An 18,753-nucleotide genomic window follows, 5' to 3' on the forward strand; every position below is an offset into this window, starting at 1 on the left:
AATCAGTCCTGATTTTTTTTTCTAATTGAAGAAACCAAGATATAAATTACTGTAAAAATAGTAATGAAGTCAGAAGACTCTAATCCCCGGAGCTATGCTATATGTGTTCTATTAAAGGCACACTATTCAAAAGACACAGAAGTTTGCAATGTCTGACAGTTCTCGCTGTAACAAATATAAATTTATTTTGTGAGCAATACGTCAAAATTGAATCAAATGCGTTTATTTAAAAGAAGACATAGCAATCCTTTCTTCAATTTAAAAGCAATTTCATTTTTTCTTGCCCTCTTTTTTTTCTAAGTAAATGTGTATTGTGAAGTAAATGAAATCAGGGTTTCTTTTGTTGTATAGAAGTGGACATTCTTTTTTAAACAATTACTTGTCTTTGGATAATTCCTAAGAGAAGTTTTATTTTGAGTAATACTTTTGTTACTCCTTGATGACATTTTCTTTAATCGTGTTTACCATCTTTTATTATTTCTTTCAATAATGGCTTCCTAAGAGATTTGTTATGAAGCTGAAGGGGTGGGTTGCCCCTCCACACCTGTGGTGTTTCTCATTAGGTGGAACGAGAGACTTGGAAAAGAGAAAGACACAGGGGCAAAGTATAGAGAAAGAAATAAGGGGGCCCAGGGGACCAGTGTTCAGCATATGGAGGATCCCACCGGCCTCTGAGTTCCCTTAGTATTTATTGATCATTCTTGGGTGTTTCTCGGAGAGGGGGATGTGGCAGGGTCATAGGATAATAGTGGAGAGAAGGTCAGCAGATAAACACGTGATCAAAGGTCTCTGCATCATAGATAAGGTAAAGAATTAAGTGCTGTGCTTTAGATATGCATACACATAAACATCTCAATGCCTTACAGAACAGTATTGCTGCCTGCTTGTCCCACCTACAGCCCTAAGGCAGTTTTCCCCTATCTCAGTAAATGGAACATACAATCGGGTTTTACACTGAGACATTCCATTGCCCAAGGACTGGCAGGAGACAGATGCCTTCCTCTTATCTCAACTGCAAAGAGGCATTCCTTCCTCTTATACTAATCCTCCTCAGCACAGACCCTTTATGGGTGTCGGGCTGGGGGACGGTCAGGTCTTTCCCTTCCCACGAGGCCATATTTCAGACTATCACATGGGGAGAAACCTTGGACAATACCTGGCTTTCCTAGGCAGAGGTCCCTGCAGGTTTCTGCAGTGTTTGTGTCCCTGGGTACTTGAGATTAGAGTGGTGATGACTCTTAACAAGCATGCTGCCTTCAAGCATCTGTTTAACAAAGCACATCTTGCACAGCCCTTAATCCATTTAACCCTGAGTTGACACAGCACATGCTTCAGAGAGCACGGAGTTGGGGGTAAAGTTACAGATTAACAGCATCTCAAGGCAGAAGAATTTTTCTTAGTACAAAACAAAATGGGGTCTCCTATGTCTACTTCTTTCTACACAGACACAGTAACAATCTGATCTCTCTTTCTTTTCCCCACAGAAGCATTTGTGTTCCCTTTTGTGTTTTTCTAAAGTGCATTCCAAGCTTTATTTTTTTTCTCTGAAATTTTCTTCAGATCCACTTGAGTAATTAAGTGATCATATTGTTTTCACTTTATAAAAATACTATTAAGATTTGTATCTTAATAGTATTAAGATTTCCATATTTCTACAAAATAAATTTGTAGTTTCACACTGTTTCCTGGCCCCTCTGTGGAATCAGGTCATTTAAGGCTACTCTGTGTTAAAAATGATGTCTTAATTTTTAAAAGATATTCCAGATTTTACTGTTACTTTCTTATTTACTCCTCACATCTCAGAGCTGGTCATTTCAGCAAAATAATCCAAAATAATGAACAATCTTACCCATTTTACTTACAACAGAATTCACTGAAAAACTAAAGGAAAATGCACTACCAGGACACTGAGAAGAATATGACGCATTTCTTTTACGTTTTATGATGTAAATTGAAAGCAGCTGGAAGTTAGCTATATAGTGAACTCCCAGGTACAAATAGAGCAAATTGAGTCACAAACAAATGTCACACTTTACAGAGTCCACAATAAAGTTTTCTCTTACGTGTCATCTAGCTGGATCAAATACAAACATGATGCTGTGTGCCTCCTCAAGATAGTACCCACTGGCTTTGGTGTGAGACAGCAATCTCACTCTTAGAATTTCAACAGTGAATGTAGTGAACAGAAGAGCTGATGGAATTTTGCATAATGTGCCTTATAAAGCAACTCAGTGAAAATAGCGTCCTGAAGGCCTGACCTCACCTAACCTGACCAGAATGTCCAGTTACGTTCCCTCTACAAAACCAGATGGACTGTGAAGAAGGTGGGCCCAAGTGTTAAGCATAGAATCCTCATCTCAGTGTGAACTATGTTAATGGTGGGAGACATAGTTGTAGATAACCAAAAGCTGTGGATAAACCTAAAAAACCCAATAAACATAATGGTGTCTTCTCAGGCAGTGAGGAACAGTGCCTAGAACATGGCTGTGATGGTTAATTTTATGTGTCAACTATGATGCCCAGTTGTTTGGTCAAACACCAGTCTAGACGTTGCTGTAAAGGTATGTTTTAGATGTGACTAATATTTAAATAGACTTCGAGCAAAGGAGATTAATCTCTATAATGTGGATGATGAGTTTCATGCAGTCAGTTGAAGGCTTTAAGAGCAAAGACTAAGGTTTCCCTAAAGAAAGCAATTCTGCCTCAAAACTGCATCACAGAATCTCTGCCTGTATTTTCAGCTGAATGGTCTTCCCTGCAAATTTCAAACTCAAGACTACAATAGATTTTAGATTTGCAAGCCTCACAATCACATGAGCCATTTCTTAAAATAAAATTCTATCTATCTCTCTATTTTTCTCTATACACACACACATGCACAGGCCCTACTGGCTCTGTTAGTCTGGAGAACCTTGACTTAACATGATGGTAGTTACTTACTGCTCACCAGAAGCCCTAAGAGACTGAATATAGAAAGGGACAGTGGCCATGCCATATGTAAAATTAGAAATTCGACCCACAACCTGCAGCAAGCTGCCTGAGAAACCAACACCCTCATCAACAATAAACAACCCAGGAGATCAGCCTGCTGTAAGTCAGAGTTGCAGGAAGCCAGATTGCTTTCTTTAGTGACAATCCAGGAAGCTAAACAATAACAATTGGCCCAGAATCGTCGGGAAATGAATGACTGACAGTTTTCTCTAATTTTGCCCCTGCTTCCAACTTAGGACCAGAGAAAGCCAAATATGCACCTAGCAAATCATACAGGATGCCCCATCTAGAGGCCAAAGCAACTCCATCTTGGATGCTAATCTGCCCTGTTGGCTTCCGATTAACCCTCATTCCAATTTATCTATTGCACCTTGTTTAAGAGCAGGTACTGATTGTAAATCCTGCCCTTAGAGTAGTCACCTTGATAAACTCATACATACAGTAAATCCTGCCCTTAGGTCAAACAGCTTTGATGTTATCATAATTGTCTTACAAATTCCTTTTCAACCACTCCTCTCCCTGTGGCATAAAAGTCCAAGGTCTTGGGGGTAATTATGCGGGGATCCACCAACTTGCCTCATCACTGCCCAAGATATAGTCATGGCTTCTGTTCCTAAGTCCCTATTAAATGTTTCTTTCTAAGAAACTGGGTGCCTCTTTGGCCTCTCAACTTCCTTAGACTTTGATGTAGGATTACACAGACCTGCCAACTGTGAAACACTGACTCCAGTCAACCTGCTTCCGGCTTCCCCATGCCAACAGTCTTCAACCAGGGCATACCTGAAGGCTTCCCTTTTTTCCACTATAAAACTTTTCCACCCATCTGCCCGCCTTTGACTTTCTGCCAAAACCCAGGTGATGGTGGCTAACTCCCTTGCTATAGTAAGCTAAGAATAGCCTTTCCTTTTCTCATTTGGTTGATCTTCATTAATTTCCATAGCCCTAAGGCCTTGAGATGGCAAGAAATCAGTTCTGGCAGAAACCATAGTGAGATAGGACCTGCCTCAAAATGCTACTGCCTCTAGAGACAGAATTTCCAGACTCAATAGATAGAACTCAAGAGTGTGGACAATACAGAAGAATGTATATTTTTATGTATTCTCCTCCTGAACAGCACTGTTATTCATCAGGCTGTATGATATTATTTTAACCAAAACAAATGGCAATATCAAGATTTATTATAAGATGAAAAACCTTTAGTATAAAAATAATTTTTAAGATTTAATTTTTGACTTATGGCTCACTGATGATAATTTGCTAACTATACACTCAACTATAAAATAGTCTATTTTATTATTTTTTTGAGAGACAGGGTCTCATTCTGTCGCCCAGGCTGGAGTGCAGTGACACCACTGCAGTCTGGAACTCCTAGGCTCAAGGAGATGCTCCAGCTCAGCTGCCCAAGTAGCTAGGACTATAAGCACGCTACCACCAGGCCCAGAAGATTCTATTTTTAAACACATCTTCTTTTATTCTCAACAAATGTACTATTTCAGATAAAAATATAAAAAGTACTATTTCTCTGTAAAAAGGTGGCCTTTAACCTGCCTTGTATAGGATTTATAACTAATCTGCAAACACTAAGATTTGGGAATAATAGTTATTTAATTGAATTTATAAAAATTAACATAAAAGGCTAAGACCTCTAAGAGCAGTAGTTGGGAATTAAAAGGACCCAAGAATACAGGTTAATGTCGCATAATGTAGGAATATCGCAATGGGATGCATTTGATAATTAGATTTTTTTCTTTTTTTTTTTTTTTGAGACAGAGTCTCACTCTGTCACCCAGGCTGGAGTGCGGTGGGACAATCTTGGCTCACTGCAAGCTCCACCTCCCGGTTTCATGCCATTCTCCTGCCTCAGCCTCCCAAGTAGCTGGGACTACAGGCACCCGCCACCACACCCGGCTAGTTTTTTTTGCATTTTTAGTAGAGATGGGGTTTCACCGTGCTAGCCAGAATGGTCTCAATCTCCTGACCTCGTGATCCGCCCGCCTTATCCTCCCAAAGTGCTGGGATTACAGGCGTGAGCCACCACGCCCGGCTGATTTATTTTTTTTTAAATATTAAGTATAGTCTTAAATCAGTAGAATTTCACAGTAAACTTTTCAAGTATTTGATTTTCGGCTTATGGAAACTAAGTGTAAACCATTGCTTTTAATGTTCTTTTCAATGATATGCAAAAAAACACACTTGATTTAAGAACATTCGTTTAAATTTAAATTCCTCACAAAACATCACAAATGAATTACCATTATATTATAAACATGATCAAAATAAATCTTTGACTTGAAAAAAGAACATAATCTCCCAAAGTAGCACAAATCTCACCTCCTTCAGAGGCAAACATACAGGAAAATTAACAAAAAAAATTAACAGAATTGACCTGTAATTGTAACATGACATACAGAAAACTTTTTAACAGAGATGACCCCTAAGAAGATTACAGTTATGAAAGATAATGAGGTGCCTTAAAATTTCCACTTGAAAATTTTGCAAAGGCTCGTTGTTTGTCCATTTAATTACTCAGGAAGATTTGATCTTCACAGGAAGCAGCTTCTAATAGCAGCTCTGGAATACTAGCTGTGACTTCCACTTGGAGGGTGCTATAATAACAGTGCATAAGAAAAATATGTTATTAAACGTATAGGCCATAGCTTCAACCCCTCAAGAAGTCCTTTTTCTGAATACTACCATCCTTTAAATATGCACTTTAACTGAGCTCCCTATACAGTTATTTATACACCTGGTCTATTATAGGAACAGAAAAGCTTTAGAGTTCACAGTGAGACCACTCTTTGTAAATATAGTGACCCCCATGCCCAAGATAAAGCAGACACACACACACAAACACACACACACACACAAAATAATAAGACTTACTGCTGCCTTCAAAGCTTGATCTAGATCTTCCAGTAGGTCTTCCTCATCCTCTAAGCCCACAGAGAGTCGAATCAGTGTGTCACTAATTCCAAGGACATGTCTGTCACTCTTAAGAACTGACGCATGAGTCATGATTGCCCTGAGAGAAGACATGAGCAAATTTTTGGTCACTATATTGTGTCAGGGGAGGCATGTTTCTGTCTCATAAACTGCAATTACCCTCAACATTTTTCTGCTCCAAATATCAAATTGTGCATACCCCTATAATTCACAGGCAAGAAAAGAGAAAATTATGAAACTTATCTTTTCTAGCTATGATTTTAAATGAAAAGCAAGATATTTTTCATCCTGTTTATACCATTGGTAAGATATGCTCAATCCAAATACTGAAAGTGTGTGTCAAGCACCCCCATGCAGTAGGGTAAGGTATAGCCTCCCCAATGTGTATATTTCAATACCTGCCTAAATGAGGCTTTGGCCAGAAATCATGTACTCCACGACCAACCTACTGGATTGCTACTTATAAGAGGTCTCTTGCACCAAGAGCCTGTCATAATTAGTTTCCTCTGGATCAATCCAGAGCCAGACCTTCTGAGGCACATCGGAGAAAGACCACCAAGAATCACTAGCAGCAACCAGTAAACATTCAGAATTCCACAATATAACTCCTGGCATAGAGGCCTGGAAGGATTTTTCAAATGGTCTAGCAGCCCATTACCATCATCAACAGATGTGAAGGAAAACCACCCATAATATGTCAAGCACTGCACTAAATATTGGGAAACCAAGAAGAATGAGATATTTTCTTTACCCTAAATAACAAAGCAGGAGCTAAAAGCAATGACAATTCACAAAACAAAATAGTCTGTATAAACAATGCCAAACAAGTATAGACAAAAAGACTGCCAAGTTCCAGGGAAGGAGAAATTTCTGTGAAGAATAATGGAGGAGAGGCTTAGCGTCTTAATTAGCCCCAGTATGTATATTACAACCAACACTCTTCCTTTCCCTGCACACCAGCAGCAAAATCAATACCTAAGCTGCTTTCTCCTCTCTTACATGACAGCCATGGGGGAAAAAAATCTCAGTTGTGGTCTGAGTGATGGATGTCTTCCTTTATCACAGTACTAAAGTGTTTAGACACAAACATTCATCTTAAAATGTTCTGCCCTGGGAGACTCGTAATTCCTTAAAGGAGTGTGTACATGTAGAAATAAGAACTGAGGTCTCAGAGACCAACAAACTTGGGTATGAGTCTTAGCCATACCCATACTGGCTATGTGGCCTTATAAAAGTTACTCATCCTCAGTGCCTATTTCCTTATCTGAAGTAATAATAGATGCATCTACTGTGTGCTTACCATGAGGCAGACACTCTACTAGGTGGTTTGTGTGCATTCATTCATTTTTTTAATGAACAAAAATTGGATATAACACCTGTCTTAAAGGTTTGTCACAGGCATTAATTTGAAGGAACATGTATAAAGCACTTCTAAGCACTTGGAATGTAGTAGAGATGCCTAATAAAAGATAATAGTTCATAGTAGGTGCTAACATTTATTGGGTACTTAGTATGAATGAAGGCATTAGCTTAGAGATTTTTTTTCCCCATGTTCTCACAACAAACCTAAGGCTATGTAGAGTGTTGTTCACATTTTAAAATTGAGGAAACTGAGATTTAGGGAGGATGAGTAACTTTTCTAAGGTCACAGAGTTACATGTGTTGTGAGGCTGGGAGACTAAGCTAATACACATTAGCTTCACTTCCTTCCTCCCATATTGCAATGCTGCACTAGTAGCAGCAGAGCTGGGAGACACAGAATGAAGGGTGATAGAACAGACAAGCCCTGACCTAAATCCACTCATCCTCTGGCATCGGGGTTATAGCCTAAACCAGAGTGCCTGGGGGCCAAACAACTTTAAACAAAAATCCCTAAATAAATCAGGAGAGATTTATTTTAAGACAATTTTTTAAACAAGAGAATCTTAAGGTAATACACATTTCGTTACTATGAAAAACAAACCCGTTTCACATGCTGAGTGTGCCCTCTTGTGCATCCAAACTTACTAGCAGGCATCTTCCGGAAAGACTAACAAAAATCTGCGTTACATGAATTATTTCAAGTCATTATTTAGACATCTTTTTTTTTTTTTTTTTTTAACTTGGTGAGACTGCCTGACTTTTGGTCTAACTGTAAACTCCTATACAAAGACAGAAAATAGGCCTAAACTTTGGTGGGCCCTGACATTTCTGTACACAATGCTTGCAAAACAAGTTATTCCACAAATGTTTATAAAAATGAAGACACAGAAATACACCGTATACATTTAGTACAGTTAAAAATAGTTAGGTTATGATGTTGACTTAACCCTGCAATAATTACAACATATGGTCATAGTAGCATATAATAAAGGTAATATATATATATATCAGGAATGCTTGGGGGCACAGGTAATCAATAAGTGATAATCATTAATTTTTTGTTGTTGTTTTGGTTCTTTTTTGAGACAGAGTCTCACTGCATCACCCAGGCTGGAGTGAAGTGGTGTGATCTCAGCTTGCTGCAACCTCGGCTCACTGCAACCTCCATCACTTGGGTTCAAGCGATTCTTGTGCCTTAGCCACCCAAGTAACTGGGATTATAGGTGTGTACCACCACACCCGGATCATTTTTTTTTTTTTTTTTTTTAGTAGAGACAGAGTTTCACCATGTTGGCCAGGCTGGTCTCGAACTCCTGACCTCAAGTAACCCACCTCGGCCTCCCAAAGGACTGGAATTGCAGGCGTCAGCCATTGCACCAGGCTGAAAATCATTAATTATTGATCTCATTTTAGGTGTTAAAAAATGGAAGTTTAAAAGTTAACTAATTGGTGGAAGCAGATCTCAAATCTAGATGCAAGCACCTTTTACCTCCCCTCGCTGTTTCTGATGCAAATCCAAGAGTGAAGCTGCTAACATGTTGTTGTGTGACACTTGAGTCAATCAGCTCAACCCTCTGGATCTTTGTTTCCTTGCCTGTAAAATATGCTGTTGGACTGTATGATCTTAGGCTGCTTCTTGTACCAATATCCTCTGATGCTTTGATAAAATTAGATGAATTGATTGGGTTAGATACCGAAGGGCCTGGTACCAAGTTAGGGTTTGGATTTATCTTGTACACAACATGAAGATATTAAAGGTTTATCCTACAGAGAAAAGAAAACAAAAGATTTGACAGTATCTAGTACGGCTCTTCTCCAATAATCAAGGGCATGGAGGAGTTTCATCAGAGACACATTTTCTGTTTCCCAAAGAGCCTTGAAAACAGCTTTTCTAGTACAAAGTCTCCAATCTGCTCCAAGGCTGAGTAGGATAGAACATGTGGCCCTAGGTTAGAGGTCAGAGGTCAGAAATCCTAGAATACAGTTCCTGCTGAAATCTCTTTTTGACAGAGCAGGGAAGGAAGAAACATTTGGGAGGACACCGCTGACTAACAAGAAGCCCTCCAGGAGATTTCATCAGGGTCTCCATTCTGACAGGGTTAGAGTCCATTCTGATTAATGTCATGCTATTCTTATTGTTAAATATCTTGAATTATCCCTGATCTTATCATATTTCTTTCCCAATCATTAAAGCTGACATCAAATTTAAAATACTGAGAAAAACAGAACTATACTTACGGAAGCTCAACAAGGCTTTCGAACCCTCCCAAGCTCTCGGCCAGAGTAAATAGCTATAGCAAAGAAAACACGAATTTAGATTTTCTAGTAAAATGAAAATACTAAAATCTAAAAATAAATGTTTTTAGGCCAGGCACAGTGGCTCATGCCTGTAATCCCAGCACTTTGCGAGGCCAAGGCAGGCGGATCACCAAGGTCAGGAGTTCGAGATCAGCCTGGCCAACATAGTGAAACCCCGTCTCTACTAAAAATACAAAAATTAGCTGGGCATGGTGGCACACACCTGTAATCCCAGCTACTTGGAAGGCTGAGGCAGGAGTATCACTTGAACCCAGGAGGTGGAGGTTGCAGTGAGCTGAGATCATGCCACTGAACTCCAGCCTGCGGAAAAGAGTGAAACAATGCCTAAAAAAAAAAAAATAAAATAAAAAAGATTGCATTTGAGACTTTGCTCTGTGGTTACCACTTAAATAAAAAAATCTCTAAATGCTTCCCAAGTTATACATACTTCCTTGTTAATATATATCACTCATGAAATACATCCTTTAACTCCCTACTGGAATAGGGGGAAAAAAAAAAAAACACTGTTTTCATGTTGAGTGTGATAGTGTCATAAAACTTTACAAATGTTTTAAAAGTTACTTTGGTAAATGTATTAAGTTAAGGTGACACCAGGAACACTGACTAATCTGGCAGCTTTCTGTTAATCTATTCTGTAGTATTTAAACTGCATGAGCTCAAGGTTAAGCCCAGTGTATGGAGTTGAACAGGCCTCTTGCTCAAGGCCCCTGAGAGCCTCCTCCTGGCTTTTTGAAAATTAGACAAAGGCCTCACCCCAGTCAGATGCAGCTTAGGAGGCACAGGGTTTGGAAAGCCATTCATAGGATGGATTTTAGAACAGCCCTTGTGCAGTGCACTAACTGCACACTACTTCGAGGTTTTACCTATTTCATCTGAAAAAAGGGGTTCACTTTTAAATAAATGCAGTAGAATACTCTGTGTCTCCAAGTTGATAGTAGTATGTGGAGAGTTAAGAAGTGAACGTATTTAGATGTCTGCTACATTGTTGTTTAAGTCATTTTCAACCCAATGCATTTCATGATAAAGAGGTTTATGAGTGTAACCTGCAGATACAAAAACATTATCTGGCTTGAGTAGAAGTGAGAGATAGTGAACTGCTGTAGGGCCTTACCTCCTACAATTTTAAACCTATTTTGTAAGTTTACCTTTAGGTTCTTGAGGAAAATCTCAGCATGCTGAAGAGTGCCCTTAATATAAAAGGTGACCATCCCTGTACAACCTGTACACTGACGCTTCGCCAACTCATGCTGTGGATGAGAGGGCAGCCCTGTAATCATAAGGTATCATAAAAGTCTCATTTTAGAATCAAACATGTAAATTTTTTGGGGGGGGTGGTATTTTTCACTGTCTGCTTAAGTAAACTGCAAATAAGCCTAAGATGAGAATTATGCCATGCTCACATCTGACTACTTGCTCGGGCCCCTATCTCTCCAGCTTCGTGTTGCCTCATCTTTTCTACCCTCTTCAGCTTTCTTTATGCCAGCACCACTGCACTCCCTTTCATCTCAGGACCTTTGCACATGCTGTCCCTTCAACCTGGACTTCCCTTGTTAATTACATCCTGTAATTTCTCATGTAGCACCTGTCTTAGCCACCAGACTTCCTCCACGAGGGCAGATCCATTTCTTTTGTTACTAATTGGATCCCAGTTCCTAGTGCAAAGCCTGGCTCATAGCTGGCATTTAATAACATTTCTTGAACAAATCTCCAATACCTTGTCTATGCCCTTTTAACCAATGCTGCCCATTCTTCATGGCATAGCTCAAAACTCTTCTCTCTCCCTTCATCCAAAATATATATCAATCAACAGCTCTTTACCTAAAGTACATTTAGGGCATTTAGTTTCATATGTATTTCGCTTTGGTTTCTCTAAATCCCTTGTGAATTTCCTAGTGAAATTCCAGTTTTAATTTTTCTATATATTCTAGATGCTAGAACCTTCAAAAGAATCTAAAAAGAAAAGAACTTCTTAGGACCACCACAGCTTAAAAGACTGGTAAAAATAAATTCAAAAAGTAAGATGTAAGTCAGCTAACTCCACAGAAGCCTTTCTAGATGCTGGAAGAGGTGAAGGAATAGAAATACAGAAGAGAAACTCAGGGGGCCAGGCGTAGTGGTTCATGCCTGTAATCCCAGCACTTTGAGAGGCCAAGGCAGGCAGATCACCTGAGGTCAGGAGTTCAAGACCAGACTGGCCAACATGGTGAAACCCCCGTCTTTACTAAAAATACAAAAAATAGCTGGGCGTGGTGGCGGGCACCTGTAATCCTAGCTACTCAGGAGGCTGAGGCAAGAGAATCACTTGAACCTGGGAGGCAGAGGTTGCAGTGAGCTGAAATTGCATCATTGCACTCCAGCCTGGGCAAGAGTGAAACTCTGTCTCAAAAAAAAAAAAAAAAAAAAAAAAGAGAGCCTCAGGGGAATTTTGGCACCTAATATCACGTCTCAACTGGGACAAACCTCTATCAGATTAAAGTGACAGCTAATGTTGAATAGCAGACTGACAAGATTATAAGCAAATCAACTGTAAAGTCTAATGTTAAAATCTTTGAATAGGTATACACAAGCCTTCAAATCACGGACCACTACAGGAACATCTAATGCATAAAACTGATTTTCTAATATCCAAGCATCCACTAGACACCACCACAGGAACATCTAATGCATAAAACTACTTTTCTACTATCCAAGCATCCACTAAACTAGAGGCAATCCCACGGTACAGACCAGGTCTATCTTCTTTCCACCTGACCCACCACAGAGCCTGACACACGGCAGTGCTCAATAATAAATGAACATAATACGTGAAAGCACCTAATTTACAAATAAATGTTACATAAACACGATGCTCAGGATAACTACTGAAATCCTAGTATATCTGCTTAGAAATCAAATTAACATACCAGGATAAATAACCTTTTCTACGCAAGGATTAGATTCCAGGAACTGGGCAACTGCCATTCCATTTTTGAAATGCTTTTCCATTCGGACATGTAGAGTCTTCAGACCTCGATTGCAGAGGTAACAATCAATAGGAGATGGAACTGCTCCAAGAGCTGCAAAATGAACACATCCTGGATAAGTTTGAAGGCAGGGTATGGCCGAGAAATTATCTGGCTTCTCTTTTCCATTATAGTGACTCTCAGAAGCTAGGTGTAAAGTTCAATGTTTGAGTTCTAGGAGGAAAATAATATATCAAATCAGAAGCAGGAGAACAAAGCACAGAATATGCTTAGAGAAATTTACTTTAAAACGAGGGGAAGCAAATATGCTGAAAACTAAATAAAAGCACGATGATATAAACTTCTCAAATATGAAGATAAATAGTCCTTTCTATGATTTTAATAAAATCATAAACTGTGCATAGCCTAACCTTGTATTTCTTTGAAAAATTATTTTAACATACAGAGAAAAACAGCAGTTCAAGTCCTATTATTACTGAATATTCTACTAATATTCTATTTAGCCTTTGTGCAAAGTGGCCAATGATTTCACATGCCTTCAGGATATATACTTCATTTCTACTTTTTATAAACCAAATGGCACTTATCAAGCAATAAGTTTCAGTTTCCCTCCTGGAGGACATTTTTATTCCTAATCATGTTTATATTTTACCTGTCAAGTTACAATGGCTTAATCCTAAACTATACTGGAGATAAACTAAGCAATGTAAATAGGAAATGGTGTTTAGACATCTATTGAAAAATGTAAGTTTATACTGTAAGTGCTATTGAAAATTAACCATCATTCCTGATATAAAAGGTATCATATATGAAAGCCCTCATTTCAAATGTAATTTTAAAAAAAAAAAAACCCATTAAGTCTTGAAACTAAAAATTCACTAGGGCTTTATCAAATTATGATTATAATTGAGATGGACATGAAAATTAAAAAACTCATTTCTTATGTCATGTCATAAAGCCTTGCTATGCTATAACCGTTTTTGTTTTTTGTTTTTTGTTTTTTGAGATTGGATCTCACTCTGTTGCCCAGGCTGGATTGCAGTGGCACGATGTCAGCTCACTGCAACCTTCGCCTTCCAGGCTCAGGTAATCCTCCTGCCTCAGCCTGCGAGAATCTGGGACCACAGGCATGTGCCACTGCACCTGGCTAATTGTTTTGTATTTTTGGTAAAGACAGGGTTTCGCCGTGTTGCTCAGGCTGGTCTCAAATTCCTAAGCTCAAGTGATCCGCCTGCCTCAGCCTCCCAACGTGCTGGGATTACAGGCATGAGCCACCGTCCCCAGCCTGCAATAACTATTTTTATAACACTTTCCTCTAAAATCAGAAAAAATTTTTTTGGTCAGGCACGGTGTCTCATGTCTGTAATCCCAACACTTTGGGAGGCCAAGGCAGGTGGATCACCTGACGTCAGGAGTTTGAGACCAGCCTGGCCAACAAGGTGAAACCCCGTCTCTACTAAAAATATAAAAAATTAGCTGGGCATGGTGGTGGGCACCTGTAATCCCAGCTACTCAGGAGGCTGAGGCAGGAGAATCGCTTGAACCCAGGAGGTGGAGGTTGCAGTGAGCTGAGATCACGCCACTTCACTCCAGCCTGGGCGACAGAGTGAAATTCCATCTCAAAAAAAACAATTAATAAATAAAAAATAAAATCAGAATTTTTCTCCTCTATTTTTCATTTCTTCATAAATTATTCGAATGCCATCACTTCACAACACTTAGTGGAAGTACAAATATCAAATGTAGTCATTGAGAGCGTCATAGAGAATCTGGACTTTTTAATACTTACAGTTTTGCAAGAAACGCAGTCTATTGTGAAGCCTTTCACAATTCACAGACACCAGGCCCATTACAACATCGCTGTGGCCTAAAAACAAAAGACAAACACACACAAATTTCAGTTAGAAACAATTTATCTTTACTCTTTATTTTATAACTTCCAAAATGTGATTTTCACTTGAAAAAACTCTCAGGGAAAAAGCTCTATAAAATAAGTATAAGTAAACTTTATTCAACTGGACGGTAGCAAAAGCTATGTCTAAAACAATAAAATAAAAATTATATAAAAACAAAATGTTCCTTTAAGGTGTCAGCAAGATAAAAGCATAACTTTTTATGGCCAACTTTAATCCTCTTCTCATAAATCATGAGCATAGTTTTGTGTACTATTAATGAAATCCTACATTTAATCAAAGGATTTTTTTTTTTTACTTTCTACATGAGTCACAGAAAATAATCTATAAAATAATAAAAAAAAAGGATCAAAAGTCAAGCCGTATGCTATTTTCACCTATCCATGAAAAAGAACATTCAAAGTATGCATCTTACCATTCATGTATTTTGTTGCAGAATACATACAAATATCAGCTCCCAGAGCCAAAGGGCGCTGAAAGAACAAATTTTTTACTTTAAATGAGAAACCATTTGAAAATATGCTTCATTACCTGCCTATCGGCAATTGTAAATTCCATTCTTATTCTAATCAATACTAACTTTGCAAAAGTATGTGCATCTTAAAATTTTCCAGGATCTCTGATATTATTTCTCCTTTGCCTCCCTCCCACCAAAGAAAAATGTAAAGTATTGAATCCAGTATTTAATCTGAAGGCAAAAGTTTCTTGGAAAGAGCAGATAAGCCCAGGTCAACTCTTGAACCTGTTTCTTTATAGCAATTGCTGAGACTCTAGTATTTTATGACTCATTAAACATATAAAATAGTTGACATGAACATTCAGCAATTTTTATGTAGCGTAAGTATGACTCATCTGCTGAGATTTTTCATCAGTAAAACCTCGTGGCGCATGCTGTGATTATTCACATTTAGGGTTTGTCATGATCTTGATTCCTAATTACTCAGCCCTTCCTATGCGTGGGATTCACATCCATGGATTCAACCAACCATGGATAAAAAAATACTTGGAAAAACAGAGGAATGGTTGTGTCTGTATTGAACATGTACAGACTTTTTTGTCATTAGTTCCTAAACAATATAGTGTAACAACTATTTATAAAGCATGTACGTCGTATTAGGTATTATAAGAAATTTACATGGCCGGGAGTTGGGGAATGGCTGACACCTGTAATCCCAGCAGTTTCGAGGGCTGAGGCAGAAGGATCACTGGAGATCAGGAGTTTCAGGCTGCAGTGGACCATGATCAAGCTGCTGCACTTCAGCCTGAGTGACAGAGCAAGACTTTATCTTAAAAAACCACAAGAAAGATAGAAATTTGCTGGGCGCAGGGGCTCACACCTGTAATCCCAATAATTTGGGAGGCTGAGGTGGGTGGATCACTTGAGGCCATGAGTTTGAACCCAGCCTGGCCAACATGGTGAAACCCTGTCTCTACTAAAAATACAAAAAAAAATTAGCTGAGCATGGTGGCACGCGCCTGTAATCCCAGCTACTCAGGAGGCTGAGGCAGGAGAATCACTTGAACCCAGGAGGCAGAGGTTGCAGTGAGCTGAAATGACACCACTGCACTCCAGCCTGGGCGACAGAGCAAGATTCTGTCTCAAATAAACAAATAAATAAATAAATTTGTCTGAAACTGGGAGAATTAAGAAAAATAAAAAAGAAAAGGAATTTTTTAAAGTGTTTTCTTTCACCTAATTTTCCTGTAAATTAATCCTTTAAGTCATGGAGTATAATGTGATGTTCAATACATGTGTAATTGTGTAATGATCAAAAGCAGGGTAATTAGCATGCCCATCATCTCAAATATTTATCATTTCTTTGTAGTAGAAACATTTAAAATCTTCTCTCCTATTTTGATATATACAGTATCTTATTGTAACTATGATCATCCTTTTGTGCAGTAGAACACCAAAACTTATTCCTCCATTCCTCCTTCTAATTATAACTTTGTACCCATTGACCATCCTCATTCCTCCCCACCTCCACCCTCCCCTCCCCAGACTCTGGTAGCCACTGTTCTATTCACTACTTCTATGAGATCAACATTTTTTACATTCCACACATGAATGAGATCATGCCATATATGTCTGTCTGTGCCTGGCTTATTTCACTTAACATAATGTCCTCTAGGTTAATCCCGTAGTCTTAAAATGTATTTGTTTACAAGGAGAGTGAAAGGTGTAGACTTTCCCCTTAATAATACATTGTCAGGCCGGGAGTGGTGGTTCATGCCTATAGTCTCAGCACCTTGGGAGACCTAGGCGGGTGGATCACTTGAGGTCAGGAGTTCGAGACCAGCCTGGCCAACATGGTGAAACCCCATCTCTACTAAAACTACAAAAATTAGCCGGGGGTGGTGGTGGAAACCTGTAATCCCAGCTACTCGGGAGGCTGAGACAGGAGAATTGCTTGAACCGGGGAGGCGGAGGTTGCAGTGAGCTGAGATCGCACCACTGCACTCCAGCCTGGGTGACAGAGCAAGACTCCATTTCAAAACAAACAAAAAAAATACATTATCAACATCCTTCTCTTTACATTTTCCTAAATATAGAACTATGTGTGTTTATTTCACCCTCACTAGAGCTGTTTAGTCTTTGGACGATATTAGTATAGGTGGCTATGGGAACTTTTCATTTAGGGTATTTCAAAAATAGGATGCTTTAGGTAAAATATTGCCCAAAGCACTCTCTGCATATGTGTTTGCACATCTCTAAAGGGATGGGGTCAAAGTAGGTGAGGCCTAAGGTCTTTTCTAGTGCTAACATTCTGTAAACTCTACAGCCGAAAGAGAAGGAAAAATAAAAACCAAATCACTAACACCTCTGATCTCATTATCTTCTGAGAATCATGCTACGTACTTTATATAACCCAGGGAAGCACTGTACAAAATACTTTACCTAACTCAATAAAATCAGTACCTTTATGGCTCTCATCATACAGGTGAGGAAAGGGGACTAAGAAAAATGAGATGGATCCTTCAGATTAAAAAGCTGGTAGAGCCAGGACTCACACCCAGAATGCCTGACTCCAGAGGTCTACTCTGAAACTTCATGTTGGTAGGTCTATTTTGCCTTTCGTGAGACTTACAGAAGATCCAGAGGACAAAAGACTGGGAAGAAAGAGAACATATTCCATTTTCATGAAGGTAAGACAATGGGAAGATTTTTTTCAGGAAGATTTGCTTCATGGAAACAACACATGTGGCTACTTAGGGATGATGTGATTCTAAGTAATTCAACTGGAATAAATCCAAATTGAAATGAAGCAAATTCCAACCATTGGCATGAGGGATGTGATGTGGGCTTCAAAAAGGTAGAAAAACTAGACCTATGTTAGTGACGGTAATAGGAGAAAGAGGGCCAGGTTTGATGAGTAACCCGGACAGATCCACGCTACAAAACGTTTGCAGTCTTTTTGGGAATATACAGGACTCACTGTGTCTCAGCTAAAGCTATCCTACGCTGTATTAACTGGCCTAATGTAAGTGGCATATGGACTAAGGAGTTGCGATAAGGAATCTTACACTGAAAACAACCTGGGACAAACAGACGATGCCAAATAGACAATGCCAGAAGATTTTTCACTTGGAAACAGACTGCTTTACCTGATAAAATCAGCAATCAAAGATACATTATGAGCCAAAGGCAGATGGCCCATGAAGCTGTCTGAATGCAATGTAGCCAGGAAGTATGCTTCAGAAAGGAAAATAAACCATGACAATGCCTTCGAATAAAATGGAGAAAGGTGAAGAGCAGGTTTATACAAACTGCCCAGGGAGTCAGCCAGTCACATGGAGGCAGCAACCTGGATCAACTTCAGGGACCCAGAACAGAAGGGGGGAAATGCAAACAATAAAACCTGTAAACATCTGCCCAATTGAAGAGCCAGAGAAAATGAGCTGGGTTTCAGGAACTCTGCAGAATAAAGATGAACTACAGCAAGTGTACTAAGTATGACAAGGTACAGGCAGGAAGAAAAGAGCAGGAAGAAGGTAACTCCTAACAAGGAAAGGAAAGAGTTGGGTTACCCAGAGGAAAGAGGGAGAACCTGTGTGGAAAAGGCAGGAAACCAGTTAATTATAAAGAGATCCCAAAGTGATCTACAAAAGAAAGTGAAGCAGAAAAGAGGATGAAACTAGACACAAGACAGAGAAAAAAGGAAAGGACAGAGGATGTATGGGGGGGTGGTCTGGGGAGGAAACAAATGCAGAGGGCTAGGTAGGGAAAGACATCTTTCAAGAGAGCTGCTATGGTCTGAACA

General features: G+C 39.2%; 1 protein-coding gene across 2 annotated transcripts in view; it reads right to left on the minus strand.

The window, feature by feature from the left end:
- Positions 1-4,726: 4,726 nt before the first annotated feature.
- The window catches only part of CTH (cystathionine gamma-lyase), a 29,004-nt gene continuing 14,977 nt past the window's right edge, over positions 4,727-18,753 (minus strand). Inside the window, exons 6-12 of one of the 2 annotated variants that reach the window (XM_032155597.2) lie at positions 14,907-14,964; positions 14,368-14,445; positions 12,519-12,671; positions 10,761-10,882; positions 9,535-9,587; positions 5,875-6,013; positions 4,727-5,597 (exon numbers count right to left, since the gene is read on the minus strand). In XM_032155597.2, coding sequence (XP_032011488.1) covers positions 5,571-5,597; positions 5,875-6,013; positions 9,535-9,587; positions 10,761-10,882; positions 12,519-12,671; positions 14,368-14,445; positions 14,907-14,964 — 630 coding nt within the window. In that variant the 3' untranslated portion in view covers positions 4,727-5,570. Of the gene's footprint in view, positions 5,598-5,874; positions 6,014-8,614; positions 9,061-9,534; positions 9,588-10,760; positions 10,883-12,518; positions 12,672-14,367; positions 14,446-14,906; positions 14,965-18,753 lie in introns of those variants that run through there. The other variant, XM_032155598.2, reaches the window with a different exon arrangement.

This window comes from Hylobates moloch, unplaced genomic scaffold (assembly GCF_009828535.3).
Source record: "Hylobates moloch isolate HMO894 unplaced genomic scaffold, HMol_V3 SCAFFOLD_5, whole genome shotgun sequence".
Lineage (NCBI taxonomy): Eukaryota > Metazoa > Chordata > Mammalia > Primates > Hylobatidae > Hylobates > Hylobates moloch.